Here is a 12,998-nt window from a genome sequence, read left to right on the forward strand (position 1 = left end):
AGCAACGCAGCAACACCATGCAGCAGCAGCAGCAACAGCAGCAACAGCAACAGCAACATCATCAGCAACAGCAGCAGCAGCAACCGAAACAGCAGTCAGTCAGCAACAGCATGCAGCAGCAGTAGCAGCAGCAAACCAGCAGCAGCAGCAGCATACCAGCAGCAACATGCAGCAGCAGCAGAAACAGCAGCAGCAGCAGCAGCAGCAACACAACAGCATCAGCAACAGCAACAGCAGCAGCAGCAACACACCAGCATCAGCAACAGCAGCAACAGCAACAGCAGCAACACAGCAGCATCAGCAACAACAACAGCAGCAGCAGCAGCAGCAGCAGCATACATCAGCAGCAGCAGCAACAGCATACATCAGCATACATCAGCAGCAGCAGCAACAGCATACATCAGCATACATCAGCAGCAGCAGCAGCAGCAGCATACATCAGCAGCAGCAGCTTGCTTCAACATAAACACAAAGTAATAAAAATATTATAGCGCCCTAAACAAAATTTTAAGACAATAATATTATAGTTTGTGTAATTTATCCCATGATTGATGAGTGAATTCTCATTCGTTGTTGTAGCGAGCCCAGAAATAACAACACATTCATGCGCTGAATTGAAAGACGATTTTCGTATATTCCGTTTGCCATTTTGTCCATCATTTACACAATCTTACGCAGGTATGACAAAATTAGAATAATTTTCGGCTGTTGCTCTTGGGGATAGCAAACGGGACCGCTCGCCTCCTCCGCCCGTTACCTGCATGTGTGGAAATCATGGAGGTATCTCCATGGATCGAGCAATGCAGCCCGCATCTTGACAATGACCATCATAATTTAATGAACATAATAAATGCTAAGCAGTGAATGACGTCATTGACCGTGGTCTTAGCGACATGCACACCAATCATTGTTGGGGAAAAAAGGCAGGTCCTATGTTTTCCGGTTAGGTCCGTCTAGCGAGCGAGCTAGCAAGCTGAGCAGCTGTACTGTACGGACATACGTACGCGTACTACGGATGGGGGCTTGATTGCAACGTTGAGAGATGCACGACGACCGAGTGATGACTACTATTTTCTGTGTGCTCGCTGTGGCCGAGAATGTTCCACATTTGAACCATAAAGCAAGTCCAAAATGCTTCTAATTTAGATCTAAATTGGTTCAGCAGACAACATCCATGACGACAGAGAAGACATCTTGAATACTTGGGCGTTGGATATTGTTTTACATTTTGTTGCCTAACCTTCCCTTAAATGCCAAGTCTTTGACGGTGGATTATTTTGCATCGCTGGCAAAGCCCTACGCACCAAACTGTCGGGATAGCTAGGGAATTTTATTTCTACTCCACGACAACTGCTGCTATGTTCACGTAGGAAATAAGTAGAGGCTGGTTAGCCGCCATTACTACAGGGTGCAGCTAGCAATTTACTCATTTATCATCAACGTCTAAAAAGCTAGGCAGCTAACACTAGACAGTAAAGATGGCGGATCTTGAAGCTGTACTCGCTGATGTGAGCTATCTCATGGCTATGGAGAAGAGTAAATCTACTCCTGCAGCCAGAGCTAGCAAGAAGATTGTACTGCCAGATCCCAGGTATGTTGGTTAATTTAGTACACGTACAACTGCCTGGATTCCTGCAGCGTGTTTAGTAGTAAACAGGATCTAGGAGAACACAGCCGGCTACAATTAATTTTGCATGATTTACTGTAAAAATCACACTAATTTGACTATTCAGCTACAGTCACACACCCACACACTGTTTGTCGTCCCTTTAAAATTGTCAAGTTCTCTTTGTTCTCCCTTTGTATGTATAGTAGTTAGTTCTTCTCAAAAAGAATTGTTTTGCAAAGCTCTTGTTTACTTTTGCAGGCAAGATGAAACGGAGAAAACCCGCGGTCTGTCAACATGTTGACAGTCAAAAACCATGGTCGAAACACCTCGGTGTCACTGTCAGGACACTTCGTACCTTTGCCACTTTGTACCCTACTATTACTAGACTCTACACATACTTCGTACCTTTTCAAGTGACTTTGGACTCTTCGTACCTTGGAAACCTTGTACCTTCTCACAAGACACTTCTTACCTTCTCACGAAACACTTCCTACCTTCGTACTGATTTGGGATTTCTGTTTATGATTATTTTGCATTGTGATCAGATGATTATGAGATAAAAAAAAGCAAATCAAACCAATTGTTACTATTTTGTTGGGACCAAGGAGCCATTTTGATGATTGCGTGATTTGTAAAAAATATTGGCGTAAGATGTTTTCCTTGCGGTACAAAATATTAATTTCACATAAAAAATTACATTCACACATATTCAAACAAAAATTACAGTTCATTAGGCCTAAGTATTATTCATTTTTTATCTAAAGGAACATTAATTTGTTTCAATAAATTATACACATTTTAATGAAGGTACTGACTGAGGTGAGGGTTTGAAATAATTCAGGTGATGGTGACTTCGTACCCCACCCAGGGTACGACGGTAGGAAGTGACCAATTTGGTTATGGTATGAAGTGTCCCGAAAGTACAGAGTGTCCAGGGTAAGAAGTGGCAATGGTACGAAGTGTCCGACATCCAACAATCCAATCTAGTACAGTATAATACGAGTAGTAAGATAGAGCTCACTTTTATGACTGTGACCTATGATGTACACATGCTCACAAATTTGACATTAATTGGCAGCATGGTGGGATAACTTTCGGAAATGTTTCCGTATGGCGCCACCACTTTTTCATTCGATATGAAATAACAATAGTATCTAATTTACCTCAATGAGCTATCCTTTTTGTAAAAGTGAATGAAAAAGTGGTGGCGCCATACGGAAAGTTAAATGCTAACTTTCCTACTTGTTTCTTGCGGTTTAATGGGTAGATTAATTAGGCATGGCCTTGGTGACCCCATATCCTATCTTTTCCTCCTTCCAGTGAAAATCCAGTCTTTTCTTACATGTTGACAGTTTTGGCTTCCACTACCGTATGGCGTCACCACTTTTTCACCATTTTTACAAAAAAGGATCTCATTCTCAATGAGTTAAATTAGATAATATATTATTTCATGTCGAATGAAAAAATGGTGGGGCCATATGGAAACTTATCCGTATGTTGCATAATTTGTTGTTTCCTTTGCTGACATTCTACTCTTTAATTATCTGCATGGACTAATTATAAATCAATTTTTGCAGGGAATATTTTACCGACAATGTTATTGATAATAACTCTGAAATGCTATTTTGGAATTTTAAAAATATATATAGTTATCTAGGCCTATTTCCCTAAAGGTGACACAAATTAAAGAAATAAAAGGTAAATTTAATTATTGATTTAAAGGCAGTGGACACAATTGGTAATTATTCAAAATAATTATTAGCATAAAACCTTTCTTGGTGACAAGTAATGGGGAGAGGTTGGTGGTATAAAACATTGTGATAAACAGCTCCCTCTGAAGTGCCATAGTTTTCGAGAAAGAAGTAATTTTCCATGAATTTGATTTCGAGACCTCAAGTTTAGATTTTGAGGTCTCAAAATCAACCATCTTAACGCACACAAATTCGTGTGACAAGGGTGTTTTCTTCTCTCATTATTATCTCGCAACTTTGATGACCGATTGAGCTCAAATTTTCACAGGTTTGTTATTTTATGAATATTTGTTGAGATACACCAACTGTGAAGGCTAGTCTTTGACACTTACCAATAGTGTCCACTGCCTTTAAAGGCACTGCACTATTGGTAACTACTCAAAATATTTATCAGCATAAAACCTCACTTGGTAACGAGTAAAGGGGAGAGGTTGATAGTATAAAACCTTGTGAGAAACGCCTCCCTCTGAAGTGACGTACTTTTCGAGAAAGAAGTAATTTTCCCAGAATTTGATTTCAGGACCTCAGATTTAGAATTTGAGGTGTCGAAACCAAGCATCTGAAAGCACACAACTTCGTGCTACAAGGGTGTTTTTTTTTCTTTCATAGTTATCTTGCAACTCCGACGACCAAATCAGCTCAACTTATGCCCCTTTGTCAAAAAACGTTTAAAAAATACAATTATGAACACTCAACAATTGAAAATTCAAGGTTTGATTTTTTTTTCCTAATAGCTATGAATCACGTTCCACATGATAATATTGGCGCGCGTTAGCTTGCGAGCCTGACACACGGAAGCCAGTCGGTTATAATCGACTCCAGCTGGTCATTATCAACCGTTTTAACACACAATGTGACGCGTTCTCCACCAATAAGTCTATTTGGAACTGCAGCTGCGCATGTCTGTTTCTGCTGACAACGCAATTTGTAATCTCCCGTGACCTTTTGACACTACCTGCTGGAAGGTCACGGGAGAACTACAAATTTCGTTGTCAGCAGAAACAGACATGCGCAGCTGCAATTCCGAATAGGCTCATATACATGTAGGAGTAGCGAAACTGTGAAGCGTATTTATGAATGGTGTACAAAACACCATGGCTCCTGTCTTAGCGTGTAGTTTCATTGAACATCTTTTACTTTGATTTTTAGTAATAGGCAGCAGGGAGAACCCATCTTACAATCTTGATTGGGTCATTTCATGGCAAATCAATCAGAGGGCCCCCAGGTGATCCTTTTCAGATTGACATGAAACTTTGTCAAACTGTTCCATTATGGCCAAAATGAACACACACCAAAAATTAATTTTATTTTATGCAAGTCCTGTTTCCGAGATACAGTTTGGAACCAAATACTGTTCACATTAACAATTAGCACAGTAGTTGATAAATGCTGGTAGTACAATATGTAATTGAGCTTTCAGAATGATGTAGCCAAAGTCTGCTGTAGACATACCTTAAAAAAAAAAATTGTGATCATAAAGACATTATGACTACGTAGATGACATGTTTTGTTAAAAAATTGTGCTAATAAGATTTCTCATGGGAAGTAAATTACACAGTTTACTAGCCTGGGCAGTGGCCTACTTTACAAAATGCTTGATAACACTTGTGTGAGGATTCCGATTTATAGACAGTTTCCCCCAACAGTATAGATTTCAGTCATTCTCCTTGGATAGCATAGTGGGGCTAAGGTGGGGCTTACAAACATTTTCACACAAAAAAAGGTATACAATGTTTGTTTATTTGTTTGTTTGTTTTTTAAACTGCCTTATTCGTTTAGCAGAAACAATGCAAACCGTTTATGGAAACAGATGCCATTGCTTTTATGATTTTTTATAATTGAACAGAGTTAGTATTCTGAAACAATTATGGCCTGCTTTTACTTGTATACATGTATATTGTGCTACACAATGCCCTTGGTGATCCCTGGAGCATTTATAATGCAATGCATTGTTAAACTTTACCCTAGTTAATTGTATTTGGCTAAGATGTGTAATGTACACATGATACAATGTAGTTAAAGTTATTGGGTTGGTTAACTTTGCAGATGACTTGCCCAACATAATGATATTGTGTATTATGTACATGTAGTAGTCAAGGAAAACTCTGTAATCCGCCTTGATATGATGGATTCTCTGTGGACAGAGAATGTCTGACTTTAACCACTTTTAATCTGTTAACATTTCATTTGTTTTTTATACCAATATTTAGAAGAAAACAATTTATTCAAGGAAAATACATTAATTATTACCAATTGTATTGTAATGTGCTGGTTCCTACCATAAATTTCAGGATACAACATGCACACTGTATCCAAGTACACTGTGCATTTGCAATGTGCGTGATTGTAAATATTATTATTATTTTTTAAACGATGGTCAACAGTGATGGCTAATGTCATGTGCAGTGTATAAAAACAATGGTTACCCCAGCCCACTGTTTGGTGCGAGACAGTGTTCCTATCTCACTTGACCAATCATAATTCCCACTATTTGTGCAATGTACACAAACAATTGAATGATAGGCAATTTCCTCTATAGAGGTATACATTTCCGAGATACCAGAATTCCACATTTTGGCTTATTAGTTTTTGTTTTTGTTTTTCTTGATATTATTATTAGTGTCTTTGGGGAATGGCTATGTGATTGATTGATTCACATTAAACACAATAGGGTGGAATAAGAAACAGAACCCTTTATTCTACTTTGAAAATGATTTTCTTGTAACAGTAATCTTTTTTGATATTTTTTTATTCTTGGAATCTCACAAATAAATCCTGTGGATGAGGAAACCCTGGCAATAATTGTTTAAAAAAGAAATTAGAAGTTGCAAACCGATTTATAGCAATAAAAGTTAGAATTCGACTGGCATTTGGCGGGCACCTGTCTGCGGAAGTGGCCCATTTTACTCAAAAGCTGTTCAAAATCCTTCCAAGTCAAATGGACTACTCGACAGGTCACAAAAAAAACCATAAAATAGCAATAGTTAAATAAATATACTGTGGTAATACAATTTACATGATATACACATTATGACATATTTAATTATGATAACTGACAGAATACAAAAAGTCCAGATGGGTGTTGTTTATATGTTAGACATATTGTATTCTTATGATGTATTACAAGAGCGTACCACATCAATATTAAAGTAGAAATGTACTCAATTATAATTTTCCAGAATTTAAGTTGTGGCACATACAAAAAAATCATTAGAATAAGATTCAGACATTGATGTACGTATTAATAGACCGAATAGACGCATAAAAGCAGCAAGTCCGCATCACTTAGGATTACAGTAGCCTACATGATACACATGTACGTACATTTACGTACATTAACGTACATTACATGTATGTACTTTACATATGTGTAAGTAGACTTAAATGTAGAGTTTAAAAACACCTTGTTCCAAAGTCATGTTCTACAGCTACGTACATGTAGCTCAGCCATGGGCTACAACCTCATTCCATAATGAGCTAGACTTACTGTTTGTGGAATGTTTGTGTTTTTTATTTTCATACACAAAAATATTAAAATACTTGTCAGATTGGCATTATCAGTCGATTGACCTTCTGGACATGTTTTGTTGGTCACCAAATATGCAGGGATGAATATAATGATGGTAGAAAGCTTCCCTTTTAAAATATTACTTACTGAGGTGCTGTAGTTTTTGAGAAATGAGTAATAAAAAGTCATGGAAATAATTTTAGCACGTACATACAAAGAGGCCTAAGCATATTTTTGTGACATTGTTTTACTCATTTCTCAAAAACTACAGCACCTCAGCAAGTAGTATTTTAAGGGCAGCTTCTGATACCAATATCTTCAAACGGTGTAAGTTTAATGAAAATCTGTTGTGTGTTTTTTTGTACAAAAAGTACTCCAATCCCTTTTTATTAATACAGCAATGGATAGGCCTGTCATACAGCAATGGATAGGTCTGTCATACAGCAATGGATAGGCCTATAATTGTGAAACTTTGCTTTTAAAACAAATGTTTCAATTGACATGCAATCCATGATGTAATCCTCTAAACTAAGACCTTCAAACAACTCATTAAATTTAAAACCATTTAAATTCAAATCTTGTCACTTGCCCTCCTAAAGAGTTGAGATTATTCTGCTCAATTCCGAGATTTGAGGATCATAGACACAACACACCTTACATCTCATGAATGTGCATCCAATGCCTGCACTTGTTTATAATGGAATTCTACAAGTGCACATGTAGTTCCTCATCAACTTCATTGTTATTCAAACACTATTAAACTAACAATAAAACTAAAATCCTCTCTTTTCCTGTGTTTTTGTAGCAAAGCTTAGCTTAGGTGATTGAGATTAATTTTGTACCTCGGAGTTTATTTCCCCTTTCACCTGCACATATCATTTCCTGAAGGCACTCCGCGGTGTAAAGTCACCATGACCTCCTGTCCTGTGATTTACATTTAATGCAGGTTGGCTATGCCATTCACAATACATCAGAAAATACAAATTTGCCCACAGCTTATTTCCAGTTTGTGCGCCCTAGATTCTTCAGACTTTATGTTGTGGTTGATTGACTTCAATAAAGCTGGTTTTCTTCACAGATGCACATGTTTAAAACTGTAGACACAGACACTTTTTATAACAATGTACATGTACATAGTATGCATTAAAATTATTGGCGCAGCTTTTTAAAAATTGGTTAATATCTTTTTATAAGTGAATAAAGCTCAGATGATAACAAAATTAAAATTGTGCATTGTTGTTGATGATGTGAATACATTCAGCATTCTCTCTTAATAGTAGTTCAATCGAGGACCAGTCAAAATACACTCACAAGTGGTCCTGCTGACTAGTTCACAATTTAAACTCGTCCCTATTTTTCATATGAATTCTGACATAATTGCCTACATGTTTACATCGTTCAGTCAACCAGCAATGACTTGTGTTGTGAACATTAAAGTCACCTGGAAATAGAATTTTTATTTATAAATGCAAACTTTAGAGTATATGTTTATGAACAAACAAATTTTTGTTTGAGTAATTGTTTGTTACGATTTATATGTTTACAAAAAAGATAAAGTTGTTTGGTGGGTGACTCCGCCTACCCCTTTGGTGACGTCAATCGTGCCTCGATTGACGTAACAAACAGGGCCCTCTCGGGTTGGGCCTACTTTTAAATTTGTAAATATAATGGAAACTAATTTTTTAGAACCTTAGTTAACTGTTTATTCACATTCCACTCATCAAATCACATATTTTAGTGACAAAAGCTTTATTTTGACACAATACCACTTTCAGGTGACTTTAAGTCTGACTTATTCGTTGTCAAGTAACCTCATCACTGCCAAAAACATGACACTCCAAAGTGGCTTTCATTGAGGAATCATGCTTTTAAACCCTTTTTAGTGTACATAGGGTCTTCAACACGCGTGGTTCAAGATTTCAATGTGTCTCCTCTTGACTAAACGAAGTATATATTTTTTAAGATTATACACTAAATGTTTGAAAACACTTCATGAAACAGAGAATGATAACAAAAAAAGAACACAAAATCTATGTTGTTTTCATTTTTAAAATTGCTGCACTTTCTACAGTACATGTATTTACCTCATGTATGTGTACCATGTATTTGTTGTCCACAAAATAAATATACTCCTTGAGGTTCAGTACTTACACATTCCCATCAACATTCCAAAGAGAAAAGCAGCCTTCATGGGAAAAGGACCCTGTACACTTTACATCAAAATGAGAGCAGTTTCTCAAGACAAACATCTGTTTTCTTCCCCCATACATGTATAATGGTTTGTAACTGACTATTCATATGTGCATCTTAGGGCATAAAACAGCGCTAACTTTGTTTCCATAAAAATGACATTAATCACAGTACAACAGAGTCTATGGGTAGGCCTATAGCTGGTTTTCACAGGCAATGTGTGTTATTAGTCATGTTGGTATATATTATTTAGAAATAATAAAGCTGAAATGTATTTTATATACAGTCACAAGGAAATACTTTTTGCTAAATGTATGTACGCAATTAAGGGAAGGTACATTACATGTATGATTCAGGGAAGGAATGAGGTTATTCTATTGTGATACACATCATATAAGTTTATTGGTGAAACAGTCCAAGCTTTGTAGCTCTAAATTTAGATTTGTTATACTTTTTTCCCCAATATACATGTCAAAAATGTCACGCTTTTATGAATTAGGAGTGTAATGAAAAATGTACTAAATGTTCCTAGCATTTGGAAGCACAACAACATCAAACATGTCGAATGGTTTCAGTGTTGCTTTTCTTAGTTTCATTTGAGTAAACAGATTGTTCATGCAGCATGTTCACTGCGCAAAAAAACTAAGCTGCCACTGCCTGTGTACATTGTCTACTAAACATGCTAAACAACTTTAGGTGTGAGATTATTGACCTCATTTACATTAGACCCAGGAAAAAGGTGGATCAGACCCGGATTTGATCAGGATCTGCAGTGTGGATTAACAGGATAACTGCAAAAAAGCAAGATCAGACCCAGTTCAAGATCCTGCATTTTTAATCCACCTTTTGAACAGGGTCCAACCCTCAAAAGGTGACTTCCATTAAACAATAGTACATGCAAAGGTGGATCAAGCATTCAATGTGGTCATTTCCAGTTTTGTTAGCAACAGGCCTAGTAGTGTTTTTGCTTGTGTAATGTGTTTTTCTGTGACTGCTTTGATCAAAAGTGGGATCAAGCACTGGTTGGATCAAGAGCTGGATCAAGCAGAGGTGTAAACACAACACATCATGATCTGTGGTCGTGTTCAAAATGATGGATCTCAATCCACCTCTCTGGATGTAGTGTAATCGCAGTGTAGTGGTGTTTTGTGGGAGTGTGTTTAAATCCATAAATTTATGTGGTAGTGAATGGTACAATAGCTTCGATGATGTTCTCACCTATGGATGTTCACATGTATACCGAGTATGTAATAATAATAGGGATAACTCTCAACTAATGGTACGGTAATTTTTCATGATAGGTATATTTCATTATTCCTGGTTGTTTGTCTTGGTTTTCATTCAACGATAAAAGCCCTTTTCACAGGGCCAAAATGTAGCCAGGGTCCCTAGCTACAAAATTGACGTGGATTGTTTATTTGATATCACCGTGTGTGACTGTTTTTGTTAGCTTTCCCACTGCAAAGTTAAAAAACTAACAACCCTTGTGCGACATGAGAGTGATATTATGACGAATGGGTAATCCTGATCACCTTAGTTGGACAACATCTAGCACCCACAATAGCATGCGCTGTATGGGCATTTTCACCTAGGACGTCGTTCAATAAACAAGGATTCCTTTCACTCGATGATGTAGCCCACGTCCTTGGTCAAAACTTCCGCTAGTGTAAGATTTTGTTGTAGGTTCGGACCTCCTACAAAATGTAGCAATGTTGGACAAGATTTGACAAGGGACCCAGACACTTCAAAAATTATTGTCCTTTCACACGAGGTGCATTTTGTAAAGTCTTACAACCATGCTACAGTTTAGCAAGGGACCCTTGCTAAATTGCTGTCGAGTGAAAGGAGCTAAAGCTGCGTACAATTCCTTGGACAAGTGGGATTCTCTTAAAATGTTGCAGAATCTTTGCATTTATGTATTACCTTGACATGAACAAAAGACGTAGTAAAAGTATTGTTCTTGTTCTCTTTATTCACAGCATACGAAGTGTAATGTACAAATATCTGGAAGAAAGAGATGAAATAACATTTGAGAAGATTTTCAAACAAAAACTTGGTAAGTATACTGTGAGTCAGTAAGCAATGGATGAAGTGTACAACTGACACGTAGATTGTACAGCTCACTGTTTAACTTTTGATCACAATACTGGAAATATATCGGTGCCTTTAATTTTGACTGAAACCAATGCAGAGTTTAGGACTCAGTTTAGGACTCAGACTTGGTTCCAATTAACTCCAGTTGTGTAGACACTAACCATGTAGTCACCAAAACCTAACCGTTCTCCAAACTGCTCTCACTGCCCCACGAACAACTTGCCACTAGAGGGTGCTATCATTCTCGTACCCGCTATCACCACGAACTGCTCCTGTGAGAGCGGTTTTTGATGTGAGAGCGGTTACGGGAATGAGAGCGCCCTCTAGTGGCAAGTGGTTATTGGGATGACAGCGGTTTAGATAGTGGTTAGGTTTTCGTGACTACACAACTGCGTCTTGTAACCAAGACTAGACTCGTTCCTGAGTCTCTCCTTGAGTCACAATTTCAGTAACTCGGACTTTAAAGATGAAGCTGACGCCTGCGAGACCAAAGCAAGCGTTAAGTGCATAAGTTTTGAGGTTGCAGGTGGGCACACATTCTTAACTTATTTGCAAGTAACAGGAAGCTGAGGTCAAATTGAATTCTTGGTTTTTTTTCTTTCAATTATTGAATTGATTTTACCTTGATATATTTTGTAAATTAGGCCTATTACATTTCCAACAACTTGTAATTCCTATTACATTTCCAACAACTTGTAATTTTCATGGTAAACTAAGAAACTATGGATAAAACAAAAACCGCTCCTACAAAAAACTTCATCCAATACGCGCGAGACTTGCACAGTCTATTAGGGGCCTTTATAACTGAAGCAGCAGCCATGGCCAGTGATTTGTTTTTCGGTAAGGTTCATAAAAGCAAAAACTACACTACATGTATGTAAACAGTTTAATTTAAGGAAAATGATAACAAGTAGGACAAACAAAAGGAATGATTTTACAGTAGATTCTAAAGAGTTTTCATCACATTGAACTCAAGTGATATCAGATAAGGCGCACCGTTGAAAAAGACGCAGTGACTTTATCTTTACTTTTGAAAATCAGACAAGCTACATGTTTGTCTTATACGCTGGTAATGACAGTAAATACTACCATAGCCCTGGCGGCCTTACTCTTTCGTGTTATACTACAGTGATGTCCTGGATATCAGGGTCCAACTCTTTCCCGCAACAAGCCACTAATTTCACAAGATTTACATTTCATGGCAATTTCATTTCATATATTTTTCTGCGGTGGGTTTTGGTCGTCATTCTTCACAAATCCTTAATTTTCATGAAATAATGCAGCTCTCACAGTCTGCTGTGTGTATGCAAAACGCAAGAGGCACGACGCGTGATTATTGCGTTGCGTTTACGTGTTAATGCTGTGCATTCAAGATATAGTGACCAAGAATTTATGCATCTTACGTCTTGCACGCGAATGTATACGCACATGCACGGCGACAGACGACACTGAGAAAACGATCAAAAAAGGAATTTGTTAACGTTGGGAGCTGCATTATTTCATGGAAATTATGGATTTGTGTAGAATTTATGACGACCCCAACCCACCGCAGAATTTATTTTTGCCGCCGTTAAAAGTGAATCTGTTGAAATTAGTGGCTTGTTGCAAGTAAGATTTGATGTACATGAAGCTTTGAAACTTTTCCGCTCCAGAAACAGGCCTTAATAGTTAGGCATTAGGACTCTGTATCTGTGTACAGAGAAAGAGTCCTATATAGGCCTTTAGGGCTAATACTACCAGTAAGAAGCTACAAGTACATGTATCACCAGAATAACATTGTACCTACATTTTATGGTGGTTGTTTTTTTACATCAGATTATTCTCATAAATCCATACATTTTTGGTA

At 37.4% G+C, this 12,998-nt stretch overlaps 1 protein-coding gene across 2 annotated transcripts in view; it reads left to right on the plus strand.

Annotated features, from left to right (window-relative positions):
- The first annotated feature begins 946 nt into the window (after positions 1–946).
- Positions 947–12,998, plus strand: part of LOC139938004 (G protein-coupled receptor kinase 3-like) — a 72,459-nt gene continuing 60,407 nt past the window's right edge. For both annotated transcript variants that reach the window (XM_071933341.1, XM_071933340.1), the window contains exons 1-2: positions 947–1,591; positions 11,038–11,114. In XM_071933341.1, the coding sequence (XP_071789442.1) occupies positions 1,479–1,591; positions 11,038–11,114 (190 nt within the window). In that variant the 5' untranslated portion in view covers positions 947–1,478. The remainder of the gene's footprint in view (positions 1,592–11,037; positions 11,115–12,998) is intronic.

This window comes from Asterias amurensis, chromosome 6 (genome assembly GCF_032118995.1).
Source record: "Asterias amurensis chromosome 6, ASM3211899v1".
Lineage (NCBI taxonomy): Eukaryota > Metazoa > Echinodermata > Asteroidea > Forcipulatida > Asteriidae > Asterias > Asterias amurensis.